Source organism: Eriocheir sinensis, chromosome 29 (genome assembly GCF_024679095.1).
Source record: "Eriocheir sinensis breed Jianghai 21 chromosome 29, ASM2467909v1, whole genome shotgun sequence".
NCBI lineage: Eukaryota > Metazoa > Arthropoda > Malacostraca > Decapoda > Varunidae > Eriocheir > Eriocheir sinensis.
Window position 1 is genome coordinate 4,404,011 of NC_066537.1, and position 23,700 is coordinate 4,427,710.

At 44.1% G+C, this 23,700-nt stretch overlaps 1 protein-coding gene across 5 annotated transcripts; it reads left to right on the forward strand.

Annotated features, from left to right (window-relative positions):
• The first annotated feature begins 46 nt into the window (after positions 1–46).
• On the forward strand, positions 47–22,584 carry LOC127004790 (cell division control protein 45 homolog). 5 transcript variants are annotated; one of them, XR_007758002.1, is made up of 15 exons: positions 55–201; positions 1,554–1,715; positions 3,223–3,360; positions 3,992–4,063; positions 4,431–4,613; positions 9,154–9,215; positions 10,729–10,899; positions 11,840–11,971; positions 16,603–16,863; positions 17,284–17,422; positions 18,157–18,362; positions 20,251–20,327; positions 20,954–22,264; positions 22,363–22,409; positions 22,453–22,584. XR_007758002.1 is itself a non-coding variant. In XM_050872925.1 (13 exons), exons 1-13 carry the CDS (start codon positions 151–153, stop codon positions 21,016–21,018), a joined length of 1,719 nt encoding a protein of 572 aa, XP_050728882.1. In that variant the 5' UTR covers positions 47–150; the 3' UTR covers positions 21,019–22,584. The 5 variants fall into 5 exon arrangements, 1 of the variants encoding a protein (XP_050728882.1); XR_007758000.1 differs by having other exon boundaries at positions 20,954–22,409; XR_007757999.1 differs by having other exon boundaries at positions 22,313–22,584.
• The last annotated feature ends 1,116 nt before the right edge of the window (positions 22,585–23,700 follow it).

Sequence of the window (23,700 nt, forward strand, 5' to 3'; positions counted from 1 at the left end):
AAAAAAAACATCATTTATTCCCTTTCCAGCACCATTTCTACCTTAAAAGAGAAGTTAAACGAAGCAAAGGACCGTAAAATTGGGAGACGTCAATGTCCATCACCAAGACCAAGACCAAGAGGAGACAGTTGGCGCCAAAAAGGTGACATTATGTGGGTGACAGACCTTAAAGGGGAGTTTTATAACCTTCTCAACCGCCAGGTGAGTATAATGGCGATATAAATAAACGTAATAGGTCTTTAACTTGTGTGTGTGGTAAAATGGAGGATGTGAGATAAGGGAGAGCTGGGATATTTGAGTTTATTTGGCGTCATGTCAAACTTTTTAATTTACCCCATTCTTTTTACTGTCATGGGTAACGTAAGGGGTAGGAAAGTATAATGGCGATATAAGTAAACGTAGTAGGTCTTTAACTTCCATGTGTGGTGAAATGGAGGATGTGAGATGTGGGAGAGCTAAGATATTGGTTTTTATTTAATGTTCTGTCAAATCCTGTAATTCACAACCCTTTCCTGCTCACTCTTGGTCTGCACTCGGAAAATTCATATAGGCTTCCATACTAATGAGGCTTTCTATGCAACAAAGTGAGGTCATTCTTTGTTCATTTATACCATAAGGCACTAAACTTAACCTAACGTTACCTAACAAAACCCCAAACAGTTACTATAGGTCTTGACTCATAAAATTCATATATGCATCCTTACCAATGAGACTTTCTATGCAACAAAGTGAGGTCATTCTTTGTTCATTTATACCATAAGGCACTAAACTTAACCTAACGTTACCTAACAAAACCCCAACCAGTTACTACAGGTCTTGACTCATAAAATTCATACATGCTTCCTTACCAATGAGACTTTCTATGCAACAAAGTGAGGTCATTCTGTGTTGATTTATACCATAAGGCACTAAACTTAACCTTATGGTACCTAACAAAACCCAAAACAGTTACTATAGGTCTTGACTCATAAAATTCATATATGCTTCCTTACCAATGAGACTTTCTATACAACAAAGTGAGGTCATTCTAAACTTAACCTAACATTACCTAACATAACCCAGAACAGTTACTATAGGTCTTCACTTGGAAAACTCATATGTATGCTTCCTTACTAATGAGACTTTCTATACAACAAAGTGAGGTCATTCTCTGTTGATTTATACCATAAGGCACTAAACTTAACCTAACGTTACCTAACAAAACCCAAAACAGTTACTATAGGTCTTGACTCGGAAAATTCATATATGCTTCCTTACTAATGAGACTTTCTATACAACAAAGTAAGGTCATTCTGTGTTGATTTATACCATAAGGTGCTGGCTATCATGTGTTTGAAGATACCTTAAACTTAACCTAACATAACCCCAAACAGTTACTGCAGGTCTTGGCTCAGAAAATTCATATGTGCTTCCTTACTAATGAGACTTTCTATACAACAAAGTGAGGTCATTCTGTGTTGATTTATACCATAAGGTGCTGGCTATCATGTGTTTGAAGATACCCTAAACTTAACCTAACAACAAAACTTATATATATTTTCCTTTCCATTCAGTCTCCCACTCGCATCTTGGTGTTGGTTCACTATGACCTTGACGGGATCTGCGCCTCCAAGATCCTGCAGGTGCTGTGCCGCTCCGACCACATCCTATACACAGTTGTTCCGGTTCAGACAGCCTCAGAGCTGGTCGAGGCTTTCCAGCAACACGCAGAACAGGTGACAGAATGACCAGACTTTAGCTTTAACCCATCTGCTGCGACTGGCACGGATTTCGCCTTCACTGGTAGCCTGGTAACATGTACTCCCAGGTCTTTCTCTGCCTCTGTGGTGGATAGTGGAGTGTTTCCCATGTGGTATTGGTATGCTGGATATCCCTTCACTGGTAGCCTGGTAACATACACTCCCAGGTCTCTCTCTGGCTCTGTGGTGGATAGTGGAGTGTTTCCCATGTGGTATTGGTGTGCTGGATATCCCTTCACTGGTAGCCTGGTAACATACACTCCCAGGTCTTTCTCTGAATCTGTGGTGGATAGTGGAGTGTTTCCCATGTGGTATTGGTGTGCTGGATATCCCTTCACTGGTAGCCTGGTAACATACACTTCCAGGTCTTTCTCTGCCTCTGTGGTGGATAGTGCCAGGTCTTTCTCTGCCTCTGTGGTGGATAGTGGAGTGTTTCCCATGTGGTATTGGTGTGCTGGATATCCCTTCACTGGTAGCCTGTTAACATACACTTCCAGGTCTTTCTCTGCCTCTGTGGTGGATAGTGGAGTGTTTCCCATGTGGTATTGGTGTGCTGGATATCCCTTCACTGGTAGCCTGGTAACATACACTTCCAGGTCTTTCTCTGCCTCTGTGGTGGATAGTGGAGTGTTTCCCATGTGGTATTGGTGTGCTGGATATCCCTTCACTGGTAGCCTGGTAACATACACTTCCAGGTCTTTCTCTGCCTCTGTGGTGGATAGTGGAGTGCTTTCCATGCTGTATTGGTGTGCTGGATATGCCCTCCAAGGTGCAGTACTCTACATTTTTCTTCATTGAATTGTAGCAGCCACTTTTTGCTCCATTCCTATAGCTTGGTGATGTCTTCTGGTAGGAAATCCACAGTCAAGGGGTGAAGGGAGTTTTGTTTACTTATCTTTTTCTTAGTCTTCTTTTTCTGCTTCCTCATTTTCTCCTTGTTCTTCTTCTCCTTTTCCTTCCTCCCTCTCACCTCTTCCTCTTATTCCTGCTATTCCTCTTTCTTTCTGCTTTCTTCTTCTTCTTTTTCATCAACTTCTCTTGCATCTTTTTCTTCTCCTGCTTCTTCTTCTTCCTCTCCTTTTCCTTCCTCCTCACCTCTTCCTCTTATTCCTGCTATTCCTCTTTCTTTCTGCTTTCTTCATCTACTTCTCTGGGATCTTTTTCTTCTCCTGATTCTTCTTCTTCTTCTTCTTTTTCTTCTCCCTCTTCTACTTATATAATCTATCCTATTTATTCACCCTATCATATTTACCTTACTCTCTAACAAACTCCCAACTCATTTCAGCGTTCATAGAGTTTCCTTCTGTACGGGGCAGTTAGTTGATAGGGAGAAGAGCTTAAGTGTCCGTAGAGTAGGGTAATCATGGTAGACCGACCCTCCTATCTCTCAAAGGTCTTTACTCATTGCAGTATTCATGGGGCGTCCTTCTGCAACTCCTTTTTAGATTCACTCGCAGGCGTTGTTAGTATCGTGACTCCGCAGATGAAGTATGTGCTGCTGGTGAACTGTGGCGGCTGTCTGGACTTGGTGGAGGTGCTGCAGCCGCCCCCAGAGATGGTGTTCTTCGTAGCCGACAACCACCGCCCGCTCCACGTGTGCAATATCTACAGCTCCAGCCAGGTGAGAGAAAGATCCTCCATATATCATTGTTTTCTTGTGACAGGTGCTGGGGGCTACAAATTCCTATGGCTCTGAGAAACATGGAGGAAATGACAGACAATTTTATGGAGTGGTGATGATAGGAGAAATAATGTACGAATAAGCTGCTGTTTGTTGGTTTTCGATATAAAACAATAATGTATGGAGGATCTTCCGCAACCTAAGATATCCAAACTGACTCATACAGCAGGTGAGAGATACACACACACACACACACACACACACACACACACACACACACACACACCTAGAGGACATAGTAAAAAGTTGAGGAAGGGAAGATGCTCAAGAGACATAAAGAAATATAGCTTCCCTCAAAGAAATATAGAGGTTTGGAACAGACTAAGTGAAGAAATAGTATCGGCGAAGAGTGTGCAGAGCTTCAAGGAAAAGTTGGATAATTATAGATACGGAGACGGGACCACACGAGCGTAAGCCCAGGCCCTGTAAAATTGCAATTAGGTAAATACAACTTGGTAAATACACACACACACAGCTTTGTTAACCCGTCCACTGCGATCGGCACGGATTTCGCCTTCTCTGGCAGCCTGGTAACATAGGTATCATCCTTCCCTCTCTCTCTGTGCCACAGGTCCGGGTGCTGACACAGTTGGAGGATGAAGAGGAGGTCCCGGCCTTTGACGATGTGTTCCGGGTTGATGAGGTGAGTCACAGTTCGATGGAGTGTGCCCTTGAACGGTTTCCTCTACCGTAAAAAAAAAAAAAAAAAGAAAGAAAAAAAATTGAGATTGACAAAGTATATATAGCTTTTATTTATTTTTTTTTTTTTTATTACATCAGAGGACACAGCTCAAGGGCAATAAAAAGAGTATAAAAAAAAAAAGCCCGCTACTCACCACTGCATAGTTATCATTCATCCACTTAGCATTGCATACGTATCTGACATTTACGTATGATTTCTTCCGCCCTTGACCTGCTTCTGTTACCGTAAAAATAATAATAATAATAAAGAGTGGAAGAAAGTTTGATATCGTTTTCAGGGTAATAATTTTCGCCTTCTTTATTGCCAGAGTGATGAGGATGACAGCGACGATGGAGGGGGAGGGAGCAGCGACGAGGAGGAGGGGGGGCGGAGTAAGAGGCGGAGGCTGAACGAGGAGATGCTGGAGAAGAGGCACCAGCGGAGATTGTGGGAACAGCAGCGACACAAGCTTCTCTTCGACTACACACAGTTCTCCTACTACGGGAAATCTGTGAGTGAGAGATACTAGACAAAATAATATAGTAACCTTTTTTTAACGTTTTCTGCTCTGGCTAATTTATAAAAAGGAAATAGATGTGTGATTATAAGTTCCTCTATACACGGTTCTCCTACTATGGTTAATCTGTGAGTGAGAGATACTAGACATAAAAATAATATAGTAACCATTTTTTTACGTTTTCTGCTCTGGCTAATCTATAAAAAGGAAACAGATGTGTGATTATAAGTTCCTCTTCGACTATACACGGTTCTCCTACTATGGGAAATCTTTGAGTGAGAGATACTAGATAAAAATAATATAGTAACTTTTTTTTAACGTTTTCTGCTCTGGCTAATCTATAAAAAGGAAATAGATGTGTGATTATAAATTGCTCTACGACTATACACGGTTCTCCTACTATGGTTAATCTGTGAGTGAGAGATACTAGACATGAAAATAATATAGTAACCTCTTTTTAACGTTTTCTGCTCTGGCTAATCTGTAAAAAGGAAATAGATGTGTGATTATAAGTTCCTCTATACACGGTTCTCCTACTATGGTTAATCTGTGAGTGAGGGATACTAGACATGAAAATAATATAGTAACCTTTTTTTAACGTTTTCTGCTCTGGCTAATCTATAAAAAGGAAATAGATGTGTGATTATAAGTTCCTCTACGACTATACACGGTTCTCCTACTATGGTTAATCTGTGAGTGAGGGATACTAGACATAAAAATAATATAGTAACCTTTTTTTAATGTTTTCTGCTCTGGCTAATCTATAAAAAGGAAATAGATGTGTGATTATAAGTTCCTCTATGACTATACGCGGTTCTCCTACTACGGGAAATCTGTGAGTGAGAGATACTAGACATAAAAATAATATAGTAACCTCTTTTTAACGTTTTCTGCTCTGGCTAATCTATAAAAAGGAAACAGATGTGTGATTATAAGTTCCTCTATGACTATACGCAGTTCTCCTACTATGGTTAATCTGTGAGTGAGAGATACTAGACATGAAAATAATATAGTAACCTTTTTTTAATGTTTTCTGCTCTGGCTAATCTATAAAAAGGAAATAGATGTGTGATTATAAGTTCCTCTACGACTATACACGGTTCTCCTACTATGGTTAATCTGTGAGTGAGAGATACTTAACATAAAAATAATATAGTAACCTTTTTTAACGTTTTCTGCTCTGGCTAATCTGTAAAAAGGAAATATATGTGTGATTATAAGTTCCTCTATACACGGTTCTCCTACTACGGGAAATCTGTGAGTGAGAGATACTAGACATAAAAATAATATAGTAACCTCTTTCTAACGTTTTCTGCTCTGGCTAATCTATAAAAAGGAAACAGATGTGTGATTATAAATTGCTCTATGACTACACACAGTTCTCCTACTACGGGAAATCTGTGAGTGAAAGATACTAGACATGAAAATAATATAGTAACCTCTTTCTAACGTTTTCTGCTCTGGCTAATTTGTAAAAAGGAAATAGATGTGTGATTATAAGTTCCTCTACGACTATACGCAGTTCTCCTACTATGGTTAATCTGTGAGTGAGGGATACTAGACAAGAAAATAATATAGTAACCATTTTTTTACGTTTTCTGCTCTGGCTAATCTATAAAAAGGAAATAGATGTGTGATTATAAGTTCCTCTATACGCGGTTCTCCTACTACGGTTAATCTGTGAGTGAGAGATACTAGACATAAAAATAATATAGTAACCTCTTTTTAATGTTTTCTGCTCTGGCTAATTTATAAAAAGGAAATAGATGTGTGATTATAAATTGCTCTACGACTATACGCGGTTCTCCTACTATGGTTAATCTGTGAGTGAGGGATACTAGACATGAAAATAATATAGTAACCTCTTTAATGTTTTCTGCTGTGGCTAATCTGTAAAAAGGAAATAGATGTGTGATTATAAATTGCTCTACGACTGTACACGGTTCTGCTACTATGGTTAATCTGTGAGTGAGAGATACTAGACATAAAAATAATATAGTAACCTTTTTTTCACTTTTTCTGCTCTGGCTAATCTATAAAAAGGAAATAGATGTGTGATTATAAATTGCTCTACGACTATACGCGGTTCTCCTACTATGGTTAATCTTTGAGTGAGGGATACTAGACATAAAAATAATATAGTAACCTCTTTTTTACGTTTTCTGCTCTGGCTAATCTATAAAAAGGAAATAGATGTGTGATTATAAATTGCTCTATGACTATACACGGTTCTCCTACTATGGCAAATCTGTGAGCAAAAGATTTTATTTATTTATTTATTTATTTATTTATTTATTTTTTACAGCACAGAGCAACTCAAGGGCAACAAAAAGATGTAAAAAAAAAAAAAGCCTGCTAACTGTTGCTCTCTTATAGCGATTAGTATAGAGTGACCAAAAGAGAGGTCAATTTCGGACTGGACTGGACATAATGATAATAACAGTAACCTTTCTTTTTCACTTTTTCTGCTCTGGCTAATGTATAAAAAGCAAATAGATGTGTGAAGATAAATTCCTCTACGACTATACACGGTTCTCCTACTACGGGAAATCAGCGAGGGGAAAGATACTGGACATACGTAATAATCCATGTGGTACTCTTCTTTGACTCTGTTCAGTTTTATTACTATGGCATATCTGTAGAGAAAGGAGAGAAAAGAACATATTGCTAAACATATCGTTATCCAAGGACACATATTTGGCAAGGCTTTCGTTGGAGTTGTGGGCATCTCCAGGAGTAGTTTTATGACCCTGGTGGTAGTGTGACCCTTCCTCTGTACCATGAAGCTAAAGAAACACTCATTAGAACCCAGTTGACCCCCTCTTTGACCTTTAGAAAGAGGGTAAAGATACTGGACATATGTAATAACCCATGTGGTACTCTTCTTTGACTCTGTTCAGTTATATTACTATGGCATATCTGTAGAGAAAGGAGAGAAAAGAACATATTGCTAAACATATCATTATCCAAGGACACATATTTGGCAAGGCTTTCGTTGGAGTTGTGGGCATCTCCAGGAGTAGTTTTATGACCCTGGTGGTAGTGTGACCCTTCCTCTGTACCATGAAGCTAAAGAAACACTCATTAGAACCCATTTGACCCCCTCTTTGACCTGTAGAAAGAGGGGAAAGATACTGGACATACGTAATAACCCATGTGGTACTCCTCTTTGACTCTGTTCAGTGATATTACTATGGCATATCTGTAGAGAAAGGAGAGAAAAGAACATATTGCTAAACATATCGTTACCCAAGGACACATATTTGGCAAGGCTTTCGTTGGAGTTGTGGGCATCTCCAGGAGTAGTTTTATGACCCTGGTGGTAGTGTGACCCTTCCTCTGTACCATGAAGCTAAAGAAACACTCATTAGAACCCAGTTGACCCCGTCTTTGACCTGTAGAAAGAGGGGAAAGATACTGGACTTAATAATCCATGTAGGACTCTTCTTTGACTCGATTCAGTTATATTACTATGGCATATCTGTAGGGAAAGGAGGGAAAGGGCCGCATTGCTAAACATATCATCGCCCAAGAACGCATTTTTGACAAGGCTTTTGTAGGAGTTGTGAACATCACGGAAGAAATAGCTATGGACCGGCAACAGTGGAGGAGGCTCATATCCTGTCCAACCCCACCATAGGGAATAAATGGACGTTAAACGATGATGGTGATGCTTTCGTAGGAGTTGTGGGCATCTCCAGGAGTAGTTTTATGACCCTGGTGGTAGTGTGACCCCTCCTCTGTACTGTGACCCTAAAGAAACACTCATTAGAACCCAGTTGACCTCCTCTTTGACCTTTAGAAATAGTTGACGCGAGGGGCGAGAAGGTCTTGGAATGCTGACCTTCGACATAATGATAATAATAATAATCGGCCGTTCTTTGACATCTTTCCGTTAGGTTACTTTAGCAAATCTGTCAGGTAGAGATGGACATAATCAACTTCTCTCAGCCCTCCTACTATGGCATATTTTGTTAGGGATAGTGTAGTGCAGTGAGTGGGGCACCTCTTTGGCTGACTGGTTAAGGAGTGGCTCTCCCGTCTCGCTGGTCGCAGGTTCAATCCCCGGCCAGAGTGGAAAAATTTGGGCGGCTTTTCCGATACCCTACGCCCCTGTCCACCCGGCAGTGAATGGGTACCAGGTATTAATCGGAGGTTGTGTCTCGTCTCCTGGGGTCTGTTCCCTTCTATAATTCCTTCCCCTCCTGTCTCTCTCCGGCATATGACTAAACGAAACTTTCCAACCTCAATCCCCGGCGCCGGCAAAACCTTTCCCTGTCTGGATTAAATTCTCGTGTGTTTTGTTACATGCTGTGGTCGTGTGGGAGTAGAGAAAAGAGTAAAAATCAGGCGTTTCAATAGTGTAGTCATATAATAGTATAGTCATTTGGGTTAATTTCTCGTGTGTTTCGTTACATGCTGTGGTCGTGTGGGAGCAGAGAAAAGAGTAAAAATCAGGCGTTTCAGTAGTGTAGTCATGTTATAGTATAGTCATTTGGAAGGTTAGAGGTGTGATTGTGTGCCATATTTACAGACAGCGCTCCTGATGTTCGAGTTGGCGTGGAAACTCTCGAAGGACACCAATGAACTCCTCTGGTAAGGCCCACTGTCTTTACCACCACCACCACCACCTACATCATCACCACCATCACCACCACCTACATCATCACCACCATCACCACCACCTACATCATCACCACCACCACCACCTACATCATCACCACCATCACCACCACCTACATCATCACCACCATCACCACCACCATCACCACCACCACCACCACCACCTACATCATCACCACCATCACCACCACCACCACCACCACCACCACCTACATCATCACCACCATCACCACCACCACCACCACCACCACCACCACCACCACCACCTACATCATCACCACCATCACCACCACCATCACCACCACCACCACCTACATCATCACCACCATCACCACCATCACCACCACCTACATCATCACCACCATCACCACCACCACCACCAACATCATCACCACCAACACCACCACCACCACCACCCCACCAACAACATCACCACCACCACCACCACCACCACCACCTACATCATCACCACCATCACCACCACCACCACCACCTACATCATCACCACCACCACCACCACCACCTACATCATCACCACCATCACCACCACCACCACCTACATCATCACCACCATCACCACCACCACCACCACCACCACCACCTACATCATCACCACCATCACCACCACCACCTACATCATCACCACCATCACCACCACCACCACCTACATCATCACCACCATCACCACCACCTACATCATCACCACCATCACCACCACCTACATCATCACCACCACCTACATCATCACCACCATCACCACCACCACCACCACCACCTACATCATCACCACCACCTACATCATCACCACCATCACCACCTACATCATCACCACCACCTACATCATCACCACCATCACCACCACCTACATCATCACCACCACCTACATCATCACCACCATCACCACCACCACCACCACCATCACCTACATCATCACCACCACCTACATCATCACCACCATCACCACCTACATCACCACCATCACCACCTACATCATCACCACCACCACCTACATCATCACCATCATCATCACCACCACCACCTATTTAGTTACCTGTGAATTGGTGCCTCAAATAATAGTATGATGTCAAATAGTATGCTCTCTACCCCCTCAAGCAGACCACCACCACCACCACCACCATCATCGTAACCAGGTCCTTAGGTATCCATGACCCTATACTGACATTCAACCCTTACTCGGAAGAACTTTGACCAATAGTATAAGTAATGCCCTCACTTCCCCCTCTGGTAAGGCCCACTGTCTTTAGCTTAGGTATCCATGACCCTATATGGACATTCAACCCTTACCTGGAAGAACTTTGTCCAATATAAGTATGCTCTCTACCCCCTCAAGCAGACCACCACCATCATCATTGTAACCTGGTACATAGGTATCCATGACCCAATGCGGACATTCAACCCTTACTCGGAAGAACTTTGACCAGTATAAGCAACACCCTCACTCTCCCCCCCCCTCCCCCCTGATCAGGCTTGCCATCGTTGGAGTGACGGAGATGATGCTGCACGAGAAATCCGAGCAGGCCAAGTACCTCCTGACCTCCGCCACGCTGCAGACCCACGTGTCCCGCCTCAACCCCAAGACGGCTGGGGAGAAGACGCGCCTCCCCTCAGAACGCCTGCAGATCACCTTCGAATCTGAGTATCCTTTTGGGAGCGGTTGGAAAGTGTGACTATGGGGCGACGGTGTGTGTGTGTGTGTGTTTTGGGGTCTGTCACTCTCTGTCCGTTGTTTTCTCTCTCTTAATATTTATCTTTTTTAAGTATGTTGTATGTGGTGTTTTTTGTGTGTGTATTTTTTACAACAAAGGAGACAGCTCAAGGGCACAAAAAAAGGAAACAATAATTAAAAAAAGCCCGCTACTCGCTGCTCCTAAAAAAAGAATCAAAAGAGGCGGCTGAAAGAGAGGTCAGTTTCAGGAGGATGAATGTTGTAGATGTGTTTTTTTTTTGTTTTTTTTGTATGTTTTGTATGAGGTCTGTCTACGGCATGTCCCTTCCTTATCCAGTTCTATTTGTGTTGCTTGTGTTGTGTTATGATGTTCTTCCTGTGTTGCGTCTCAAGTTCTCCATGTTCTGTATGTTAAGTTCCGTTCCACTATTCACTTATCAGTTGGGTTCTGTTTATAGTGTGTCCCTTCCTTGACCAGCCTTAGTTCTGTTTGTGTTGTGTTGTATATGTTCTTCCTGTGTTGCATCTCAAGTTCTCTTCATGTTCTGTATGTTAAGTTCTGTTCCACTGTTCACTTTTCGGTTGGGTTCTGTTTATAGTGTGTCCCTTCCTTGACCAGCCTTAGTTCTGTTTGTGTTGTGTTGTGATGTTCTTCCTGTGTTGCATCTCAAGTTCTCCATGTTCTGTATGTTAAGTTCTGTTCCACTATTCACTTATCGGTTGGGTTCTGTTTATAGTGCGTCCCTTCCTTAGCCAGAGTTCTATTTGTGTTGCTTGTGTTGTGTTATGATGTTCTTCCTGTGTTGCATCTCAAGTTCTCTTCATGTTCTGTATGTTAAGTTCCGTTCCACTATTCACTTATCGGTTGGGTTCTGTTTATAGTGTGTCCCTTCCTTAACCTACCCCTCAGCCTCTCTCTGGTCCTGTACCGCCACTGGACGCTTCTGGATAGCATGCGGCACTCGGTCCACCTGGCCATGGCCCTGCGCCTTTGGACTCGCAAGGGGGAGAACAGACTACATGAGCTGCTAGTGGACATGGGGTGAGTCTGGCCGGGGACTGAAGGGTGAAGGTTCTGCTCGGTTCTGTTCTTCCCGCTCCTTCCCTTTTTTTTTTATTATTATTATTCTCTACTTTATTGTGAATTATTTTTTGTGTCATATCAAGGACTGAAGTGTAAAGGTTCTGCTCGGTTCTGTTCTTCCCACTCCTTCCCTTTTTGTGACTTATTTTTTGTGTCATATCAAGGTTCTGTCTCTCTCTCTCCCCTCTCCTTTTTTCTTTCTTCTTCTTTGTGTTTTGCTGTCCCTGTATTTATTGTGTCCCCCTCTTCCTTTTTCTCCCATTGTTCCCACCTTACTGTCAGTGTTTTATTTACTTGTTTATATATTTAGTTAGTTTTGTATCCATATCTGCTTGTTGAGAGGATTCAGTCTATATCTGCTTGTCGAGAGGATTCAGTCTATATCTGCTTGTTGAGAGGATTCAGTCTATATCTGCTTGTTGAGAGGATTCAGTCTATATCTGCTTGTTGAGAGGATTCAGTCTATATCTGCTTGTCGAGAGGATTCAGTCTATATCTGCTTGTTGAGAGGATTCAGTCTATATCTGCTTGTTGAGAGGATTCAGTCTATATCTGCTTGTCGAGAGGATTCAGTCTATATCTGCTTGTCGAGAGGATTCAGTCTATATCTGCTTGTTGAGAGGATTCAGTCTATATCTGCTTGTTGAGAGGATTCTGTCTATATCTGCTTGTCGAGAGGATTCAGTCTATATCTGCTTGTTGAGAGGATTCAGTCTATATCTGCTTGTTGAGAGGATTCAGTCTATATCTGCTTGTTGAGAGGATTCAGTCTATATCTGCTTGTTGAGAGGATTCAGTCTATATCTGCTAGTCATATCTGCTTGTTGAGAGGATTCTGTCTATATCTGCTTGTTGAAAGGATTCTGTCTATATCTGCTTGTCGAGAGGATTCAGTCTATATCTGCTAGTCATATCTGCTTGTTGAGAGGATTCTGTCTATATCTGCTTGTTGAAAGGATTCTGTCTATATCTGCTTGTCGAGAGGATTCAGTCTATATCTGCTTGTCGAGAGGATTCAGTCTATATCTGCTTGTCATATCTGCTTGTTGAGAGGATTCTGTCTATATCTGCTTGTCGAGAGGATTCTGTCTATATCTGCTTGTCGAGAGGATTCAGTCTATATCTGCTTGTCGAGAGGATTCAGTCTATATCTGCTTGTCGAGAGGATTCAGTCTATATCTGCTTGTCGAGAGGATTCAGTCTATATCTGCTTGTTGAAAGGATTCTGTCTATATCTGCTTGTCGAGAGGATTCAGTCTATATCTGCTTGTCGAGAGGATTCAGTCTATATCTGCTTGTCATATCTGCTTGTTGAGAGGATTCTGTCTATATCTGCTTGTCGAGAGGATTCTGTCTATATCTGCTTGTCGAGAGGATTCAGTCTATATCTGCTTGTCGAGAGGATTCAGTCTATATCTGCTTGTCGAGAGGATTCAGTCTATATCTGCTTGTCATATCTGCTTGTTGAGAGGATTCTGTCTATATCTGCTTGTCGAGAGGATTCAGTCTATATCTGCTTGTCGAGAGGATTCAGTCTATATCTGCTAGTCATATCTGCTTGTTGAGAGGATTCTGTCTATATCTGCTTGTCGAGAGGATTCAGTCTATATCTGCTAGTCGAGAGGATTCAGTCTATATCTGCTTGTCATATCAGCTTGTTGAGAGGATTCAGTCTATATCTGCTTGTCATATCAGCTTGTTGAGAGGATTCAGTCTATATCTGCTTGTCATATCTGCTTGTCGAGAGGATTCAGTCTATATCTGCTAGTCGAGAGGATTCAGTCTATATCTGCTTGTCATATCAGCTTGTTGAGAGGATTCAGTCTATATCTGCTTGTCATATCTGCTTGTCGAGAGGATTCAGTCTATATCTGCTTGTCATATCTGCTTGTCGAGAGGATTCAGTCTATATCTGCTAGTCGAGAGGATTCAGTCTATATCTGCTTGTCGAGAGGATTCAGTCTATATCTGCTTGTCGAGAGGATTCAGTCTATATCTGCTAGTCGAGAGGATTCAGTCTATATCTGCTAGTCGAGAGGATTCAGTCTATATCTGCTTGTCGAGAGGATTCAGTCTATATCTGCTTGTCGAGAGGATTCAGTCTATATCTGCTAGTCGAGAGGATTCAGTCTATATCTGCTTGTCGATTGTATTCAGTCTATATCTGCTTGTCGAGAGGATTCAGTCTATATCTGCTAGTCGAGAGGATTCAGTCTATATCTGCTTGTCGAGAGGATTCAGTCTATATCTGCTTGTCGAGAGGATTCAGTCTATATCTGCTTGTCGAGAGGATTCAGTCTATATCTGCTTGTCGAGAGGATTCAGTCTATATCTGCTAGTCGAGAGGATTCAGTCTATATCTGCTTGTCGAGAGGATTCAGTCTATATCTGCTTGTCGAGAGGATTCAGTCTATATCTGCTTGTCGAGAGGATTCAGTCTATATCTGCTTGTTATATCTGCTTGTTGAGAGGATTCAGTCTATATCTGCTTGTCGAGAGGATTCAGTCTATATCTGCTTGTTATATCTGCTTGTTGAGAGGATTCAGTCTATATCTGCTTGTTATATCTGCTTGTTGAGAGGATTCAGTCTATATCTGCTTGTCGAGAGGATTCAGTCTATATCTGCTTGTTATATCTGCTTGTTGAGAGGATTCAGTCTATATCTGCTTGTTATATCTGCTTGTTGAGAGGATTCAGTCTATATCTGCTTGTTATATCTGCTTGTTGAGAGGATTCAGTCTATATCTGCTTGTTATATCTGCTTGTCGAGAGGATTCAGTCTATATCTGCTTGTCGAGAGGATTCAGTCTATATCTGCTTGTTATATCTGCTTGTTGAGAGGATTCAGTCTATATCTGCTTGTCGAGAGGATTCAGTCTATATCTGCTTGTCGAGAGGATTCAGTCTATATCTGCTTGTCGAGAGGATTCAGTCTATATCTGCTTGTCGAGAGGATTCAGTCTATATCTGCTTGTTGAGAGGATTCAGTCTATATCTGCTTGTCGAGAGGATTCAGTCTATATCTGCTTGTCGAGAGGATTCAGTCTATATCTGCTTGTCGAGAGGATTCAGTCTATATCTGCTAGTCGAGAGGATTCAGTCTATATCTGCTTGTCGAGAGGATTCAGTCTATATCTGCTTGTCGAGAGGATTCAGTCTATATCTGCTTGTTATATCTGCTTGTTGAGAGGATTCAGTCTATATCTGCTTGTCGAGAGGATTCAGTCTATATCTGCTTGTTGAGAGGATTCAGTCTATATCTGCTTGTCGAGAGGATTCAGTCTATATCTGCTTGTTATATCTGCTTGTTGAGAGGATTCAGTCTATATCTGCTTGTCGAGAGGATTCAGTCTATATCTGCTTGTTATATCTGCTTGTTGAGAGGATTCAGTCTATATCTGCTTGTCTAGAGGATTCAGTCTATATCTGCTTGTCGAGAGGATTCAGTCTATATCTGCTTGTTATATCTGCTTGTTGAGAGGATTCAGTCTATATCTGCTTGTTGAGAGGATTCAGTCTATATCTGCTTGTTATATCTGCTTGTCGAGAGGATTCAGTCTATATCTGCTTGTCTAGAGGATTCAGTCTATATCTGCTTGTCGAGAGGATTCAGTCTATATCTGCTTGTCGAGAGGATTCAGTCTATATCTGCTTGTTATATCTGCTTGTTGAGAGGATTCAGTCTATATCTGCTTGTTGAGAGGATTCAGTCTATATCTGCTTGTCGAGAGGATTCAGTCTATATCTGCTTGTCGAGAGGATTCAGTCTATATCTGCTTGTTGAGAGGATTCAGTCTATATCTGCTTGTCGAGAGGATTCAGTCTATATCTGCTTGTCGAGAGGATTCAGTCTATATCTGCTTGTCGAGAGGATTCAGTCTGGGTCTATATCAATTTTTTTCATTTGTAACCCTTTTTTTTTCTTATTATTCTCTGTACTTTTGTCTTACTGTCTTATTTTTTGTGTCATATCAAAGATGGAAAAGTTAAGGGTTTTATTTCCTACCTCCTCTTTTTTTTATTATTATTCATGCTTCATTTTCAGTCTTATTTTTAGTATCTCCCTCCCTTTTTTTCTTAACCCGGTAGCAGCGGGGATCATGTTTCTTAATGGTCCCTCCAAGCGAGAAAAATGAGAAAAGATCACCCCTCACACAAACCATTTCATAATATATATCAAAGCATTTATGATCAGATTATGTATCATCTATTTTGGGGGTTAAATATCATGGCATAAATTTGGCCCATCGCTGCTACACGGTGAAGCCACAAATTTGGCCCATCGCTGCTACACGGTGAAGCCACAAATTTGGCCCATCGCTGCTACACGGTGAAGCCACAAATTTGGCCCTGTCATACACGGTGAAGCCACAAATTTGGCCCGTCACTGCTACACGGTGAAGCCACAAATTTGGCCCATCGCTGCTACACGGTGAAGCCACAAATTTGGCCCATCGCTGCTACACGGTGAAGCCACAAATTTGACCCGTCGCTGTTACCAGGTTAATATTATCCATGCTTCACCATCTGTCTTATTTTTTTTCGCTAATAACAACACTAGTAACCCCCTTCTACCACCCCCTCACAGCCTCCCTCTCGTCCAGTGCCGGCAGCTCTTCTTCGGGATGGACGCCGAGTACCGTAAGAACCTCCACAAGATGCTCAAGGAGAAGGAGGAGAAGTATGACCTCGAGCAGCTCTTCTACATGACCTTCACCGCCACCATGGGCTTCCGCAGCAAGATGTGTTCCGCCGACTATGTTCACTCCGCTGCTTCTCTGATGGAGCGTCTGGACCCTGAGGAACCGCCAGCTACGGGTTTTCTGATTGCCTCGGATGCCCTGGACCTGTAAGTGAGGGATAGCGTGAAGTAAGAGTCCCCCCCCTCCCCCCACCCCTCCCAAATACAGTGTAACCCCCTCTCTCAAAAGTTATGGCAGCCCTACCCCTGACCTTCCATGAATTTTTACAGCCCCCCACCTTTCCAAAACCACCTTAAACACCCTTCCATGAATTATCGCAGCCCTCCCCTTTCCAAAACCACTGTAGCGCTACCCCCCTCTCGAAAGTTATGGCAGCCCTCCCCCTCACCTTCCATGAATTATCGCAGCCCCTTTTCTAAAACCACCATAGCCTCCCTCTCGAAAGTTATGGCAGCCCCCCTCATAAATAGACCCCTCCCTTACACCCCTAATATAGCAGAACTTCCCTTTCATCCACTCTAACCTATAGCTACAACATCCATTTTCTCGTCCTCACCCACATGCAGAAGTAAGCCGGATGTGCTCACTCGCGGGATTGACTTTCGGAAGCTGCAGTTACGCGCGATCTACCAGCAGGTCCACGCCTTCCTCGCCATGAACCAGGTGATCTGTGCCGGCCCCTTCCTCTACGCCACTGTGCTGCAGGTATGGGGTGTTACTAGTGTGTTGGGTAGCTTGTGTGTGCGTGTTCCTCTCTCTCTCTCTCTTCCTCTCCTTCCCTTCCCTAACCGCCATCCACTTCATTCTCTCTCTCATCTTTCTTCCCTTTCCTTTCCCTCCTTCCCTTAACTACACCAACTCCTTTTCCTTCCTTTCCTTATTCTCTCCCAACCTTCTTTCCCTTCCCAAACCACCTACCTCGTCCTCTCTCTCAAGTCTCACACATACGAGCTCTTCCTCTCTCTGTCTCACACACACACACACACATACAAGCTCTACCTCTCTCAGTCTCTCATACTTAAAAGCTCTCCTCTCTCTCTCTCTCTGTGTCTCATACTTACAAGCTCTCCCTCTCTCTCTGTGTCTCATACTTACAAGCTCTTCCTCTCTCTCTCTCTCTCTCTCTCTCTCTCTCTCTCTCTGTGTCTCATACTTACAAGCTCTCCCTCTCTCTCTCAGTCTCTCATATTTACAAACTCTTCCTCTCTCAGTGTCTCATACTTACAAGCTCTTCCTCTCTTTCTCTCTCTCTCTCTCTCTCTCTCTCTCTCTGTGTCTCATACTTACAAGCTCTCCCTCTCTCTCTGTCTCTCATATTTAAAAACTCTTTCTCTCTCTCTGTCTCTCATACTTACAAGCTCTTCCTCTCTCTCTCTCACATACAAGCTTTTCCTCGCCCCCTGTCCCACACATTCGTACAAGCTCTTCCTCTCCAACAGGGAACGCCAGATGCCAAGTTCTTCGCAGCTCCGCACAGCCTCAACCTGCTGGCCACCTACACTCTGAGGGCCCACGTGACAGTCTCCCGCAGCCGCAAGTGTCATGCCCTGCCCCTCATCCTCACCTCCCCCGACGTGAGGTTCCCCGACCGAGACTACTGCCTGGTGTGCGGAATTCCCCCCTTCTCGGAAACGTCGAAGAGGAAGTGAGCTCAGTTTATTTTTTTCTTCTTTTTTCTCTTGGTTAGAAAATGTCGTTTATCCTGTGCTGCAAAAGGAAGTGAGTTAGTTTGTAGTTTCCAGTTTTTCTTCTTTGCTTTTTTACGTCATTTGCCTTTTGTGTTTTCTTCTATAGGTTAAGAAAATACAGCCCTGTCTTCATATGCTGGTTTAAAATTAGTCTTCCTTCATTCTTCTGTTTCTTCTTTTCTTTCTTCTCTTTAGGTTAGAAAATGTCCTGTCTTCTCTCCTCTTCTGAGCCCCAAGAGGAAGCGAATTAGTTTTACACTGTCATATTTTACTTTCTTTGTTCTCATTTTATTCTCTCTCACCTCGGGACAGTAAATCTTAAGCTGGCTGTCCAATCCTGTAACCCAGTAGCTGCAGGGATCATGTTTCTTTTAAAGGTCCTTCCCTCTAAGCGAGAAAAATGAGAAAAAATCATCACTCGTGCAAACCATTTCATAATATATATTAATGCATTTGTGATCAGTTTATGCATCATCTATTTTGGAGGGTTTATATCATGGCAGAAATTTGGCCCGTCACTGGTACACGGTAAACCCACAAATTTGGCCATCACTGGTACATGGTAAAGCCACAAATTTGGCTGTCACTGGTACATGGTAAAGCCACAAATTTGGCTGTCACTGGTACATGGTAAAGCCACAAATTTGGCCCGTCGCTGGTACACGGCAAAGCCACCAATTTGGCCCGTCGCTGGTACACGGTAAAGCCACAAATTTGGCCCGTCGCTGGTACACGGCAAAGCCACCAATTTGGCCCGTCGCTGGTACACGGTAAAGCCACAAATTTGGCCCGTCGCTGGTACACGGTAAAGCCACAAATTTGGCCCGTTGCTGGTACACGGTAAAGCCACAAATTTGGCCCGTCGCTGGTACACGGTAAAGCCACAAATTTGGCCCGTCGCTGGTACCGGGTCAAGGAGAAAACAAGGAAGCTAAACAAGTATAAGAACAAGAACAAGCATAACTAAACCCAAAACTTACTGGGTCAGAGAATGATTAAAACACGACATCCCAAGCAGTTACATTTTATTAGTTTGTACGTATAATCTTGGTGTGACGTACTACCCTTGCACTACCCACACACACACACACACACACGCAGTAGATGTATTCAAACCAAGGTATGAGAGAGAGAAGGGGACTTTGCAAACAATATAACACTTGATAGAGGAGGTAACAGAGTAAAGGATTTAAGCTAAGTGTAACCTAACCTGTCGAACACGCAATAAATGACAGATGAGATAATATATGTGTGATTAAGGGAGGGGAGAGGAGTTTGTTTTGGTACTCAATATGACAACACAAACGATAGAGTCACAGGAGAGAGCATATAAGCCGTTACATGACTTTCCGAGTACACAATAAATGATAGATGAGATAATATATGTATGATTAAAGAAGGGGAAAGGAGTTCGTTTTGGTACTCAAAATGACAACACAAACGATAGTCACAGAAGAGAAACTATAAGCCGTTACACAACCTGCCGAATGCCAAATAAATGACGCAGATAAAACATAGTGTAAGCATAACCAACGTATTCCCTTCCATTAGAAAAAGCTAGTTAGATAGATTGATAGTTTTGCACACACTTGCATCCATAAACAGACACATGTATTCCCTTCCATTAGAAAAAGCTAGTTAGATAGATTGATAGTTTTGCACACACTTGCATCCATAAGTAGACACATGTATTCCCTGCCATTAACAAAAGCAAGTTAGATAGATTGATAGTTTTGCGCACACTTGCATCCATAAACAGACATATGTATTCCCTTCCATTAAAATTTAGGCAGACCGATAATTTTGCTGTTACTTGTATGCATAAACAAATATATTCCCTTTCAGTCTCCTGGGGAAGGCATTTGAGCAAGCAGCTGAGAAGACCGGCGCTCGGGCAGACCTGGACTTTTTCGACACAAATGGTGAGCGAATGTTGTTATGCTGTTAGTCGCTTTCCTGGTGTTTGTTTGTCCGCGTTGGTTCGTGTTTGTAGTCGTGGGTGCTGTGTGTGGTTGTGTCATGTGTCAGGCAGAGATGGTTGATTTTGGCAGAAGTCGGAGTTGGTAAATATATCGTAACTTTGACTTCTTTATGATATGTGTGGCTGGGTTGGTGTGGTGTGGTGTGAACTATATACTCATTGAATTGTCTAGGTTTCAGTATCCTCAGAGGTATTTTTTTTAGTTCTCAACAACTTTTCACTTTAGCCAATCTTTATTTGTTACAGTGGAGGCTCCAGGGACCTACATGTATATAGTCATTGAATTGCATAGTTTTCAGTATCCTCAGAGGTATTTCTTTTTAGTTCTCACCAACTTTTCTTGTCATCTTTTTCTTAGTTCATCAAGGAAATCAATTTATAAAGTTATCAGAAACACCAAATAAATCATGGTAGTTTATTTTTATACCCAAATGGATTTGATAACAAAAATATATTTGTTGACATTTCTTACATTTATTTACATTATCACAGAATTCATAAACCATACTGAGCAGCCTACGCCAGTACAGGAGGTCTGACGGCAATGTTTGACTGTTGTGTCCGCAGTGATTGGCCTGTGTGTGGAGGACCGGAGCAAGTTCTTTGACGCCCTCATCTCCCTGCTCAGCTGAGGCCGGAGGAGCCGCAGCCAAGGTGTGGAGGAAAGGTTGATCTTTTGTACCAAAGGGAAGGGTCTTTTTTTTATCTAAAGATCTCAATATATGATTTTTTTTTTCATGTTTACATTAAAGCTAAAATGAATTGTTTTGTTTTTCATTATTCTTTTTGAGGAGTTATTGTCAACTGTCTTGCCAGAAAATAAAGTGATCATTTCCATAATGGCGTTGCAGTCACAAAGACTCTGCTGTGAAGTCCCATCCCATCACAGTTGTGCCAGCGCTGCACCAGCCCCGGGCAGGCAGGTACAGTACAGCATGGGGTGTGGCGGCTGTCCTGCCACTGTGCTACATAGCACTCACAGGGGGCTGGTTGGCTTGGGTTTCCCTTGTCCGACTGAGCTGAAGGTAGTAGGACAGGCGCTCCATCAACATTCTGTTTTCCTCTCGGAGGCGATTCTGTTCCTGAAGGAGGTCTTCAAAACTTCTGTTGAGATCACTTTCCCGGAAGTGAGTTCTTCTTGCCCTGGCCAACCTCCTGTCAATGATTGATGAAAGTCCCTCCTGGCCGGCACGTGACCCAGCAGCGTCTGCAGCTGCCCAGAGCTGGTTGGGGTGAACATTCACCCTCACCACCCTGGGGCTGCTGCTGCCGCTGCCATTAACAGCTGGGGTGCTCGAGTCCAGTCGTGGCCTCTTGCTTTCCTGGTCAGCACCGTCCCTGGCCTCGGGGCTTAGCGGCCGCCTACGGGTTGAGTCGACAGAGCTGCCTGCCTGAGCAGCCAAGGCCTCAGTGCTGACAAGCTTGTTTGTGGCGGCCCTGATGGTGGACGGAGCCACGACCTCTTTGGGTCCCATCGTGATGGTTGGCAAGTAGGAACCGATTACTACTGAGGCCGCAAATGACGACACCCGGCCCAGGTCACAGCTCACACTGGGGGCAAAGGCCCCATGGCCCCGGCCACTGCCTGGCACCCTCACCAAGGAGCGTGGCACACCCTTGTGTATGAAATCTGCAACCATTATGGGGAAGGGAGGATGAGTACCACCCCAGCAGTATTAAAAGAAGAGTGGTTTCAAGAACCCACCAGGGAACAACCCCAGCAGTGTGAAAAGTAGTTTCAAGAACCCACTGGGGAATGCCCCCAGCAGTGTGAAAAGTGGTTTCAAGAACCCACCGGGGAACAACCCCAGCAGTGTGAAAAGAAAAGTGGTTTCAAGAACCCACCAGGGAACAACCCCAACAGTGTGAAAAGAAGTGGTTTCAAGAACCCACTGGGGAACAACCCCAGCAGTGTGAAAAGAAAAGTGGTTTCAAGAACCCACTGGGGAACAACCCCAGCAGTGTGAAAAGAAAAGTGGTTTCAAGAACCCACTGGGGAACAACCCCAGCAGTGTGAAAAGTGGTTTCAAGAGCCCACCGGGGAACAACCCCAGCAGTGTGAAAAGAAGTGGTTTCAAGAACCCACCAGGGAACAACCCCAGCAGTGTGAAAAGTGGTTTCAAGAACCCACTGGGGAACAACCCCAACAGTGAAAAGAAGTGGTTTCAAGAACCCACCGGGGAACAACCCCAGCAGTGTGAAAAGAAGAGTGGTTTAAAAAACCCACTGGGGAACAACCCCAGCAGTGTGAAAAGAGAAATGATCTGCCACAGGGGGGGTGGGGGGTGTCTTCTTCAGGTATTGGGCAGTAGGGGGCTGCCACAGGGGGGGATTCCTCTTAAGGATTTGGGCAGTAGGGGATTGCCACGGGGGGGGGGTAGCTCCTCTTCAGGTGTTGGGCAGTAGGGGGTTGCCACGGGGGAGTAGCTCCTCTTCAGGTGTTGGGCAGTAGGGGGTTGCCACGGGGAGGTAGCTCCTCTTCAGGTGTTGGGCAGTAGGGGTTGCCACGGGGGAGTAGCTCCTCTTCAGGTGTTGGGCAGTAGGGGGTTGCCACGGGAGGTAGCCTCTTCAGGTGTTGGGCAGTAGGGGTTGCCACGGGGGTAGCCTCTTCTGGTGTTGGGCAGTTGGGGGTTGCCACGGGGGCGTAGCGCCTCGTCAGGGGTTGGGCAGTAGGGGGTTGCCACGGGGCGGGAGCTCCTCTTCAGGTGTTGGGCAGTAGGGGGTTGCCACGGGGGAGTAGCTCCTCTTCAGGTGTTGGGCAGTAGGGGGTTGCCACGGGGGAGTAGCTCCTCTTCAGGTGTTGGGCAGTAGGGGGTTGCCACGGGGGGGGGTAGCTCCTCTTCAGGTGTTGGGCAGTAGGGGGTTGCCACGGGGGGGGGGTAGCTCCTCTTCAGGTGTTGGGCAGTAGGGGGTTGCCACGGGGGGGTAGTTCCTCTTCAGGTGTTGGGCAGAAGGCGAAGAGGTCAAGACAAGCCTGGGGGAGAGAGAACACATCAGTGGCGCTGGTAAAGGGCGGCGGGCGTCTTCACTATCGCGTCACCAAAATAACACACACACACACACACACACACAGGCCCGCTAAGTACACCAGCTGGCGGGTCGGGCACTGAGAGCCGCCCTGGGAGTCTGTTCAGGGGCACCACACTTCACTGCTGCTTACCCGAGGCTGTTCCTTAGCCGCTCCGAGGGTAAGAACTGGTACTCCCCGGCATGAAACACGGCAGAAGAGTCTTGGAGGGGCTGACTGACGACCACCTATACACTGCTTTCGGTGAGGACTGGCTGGGACAGGGAGCGGTGACGGGTTTGACTGG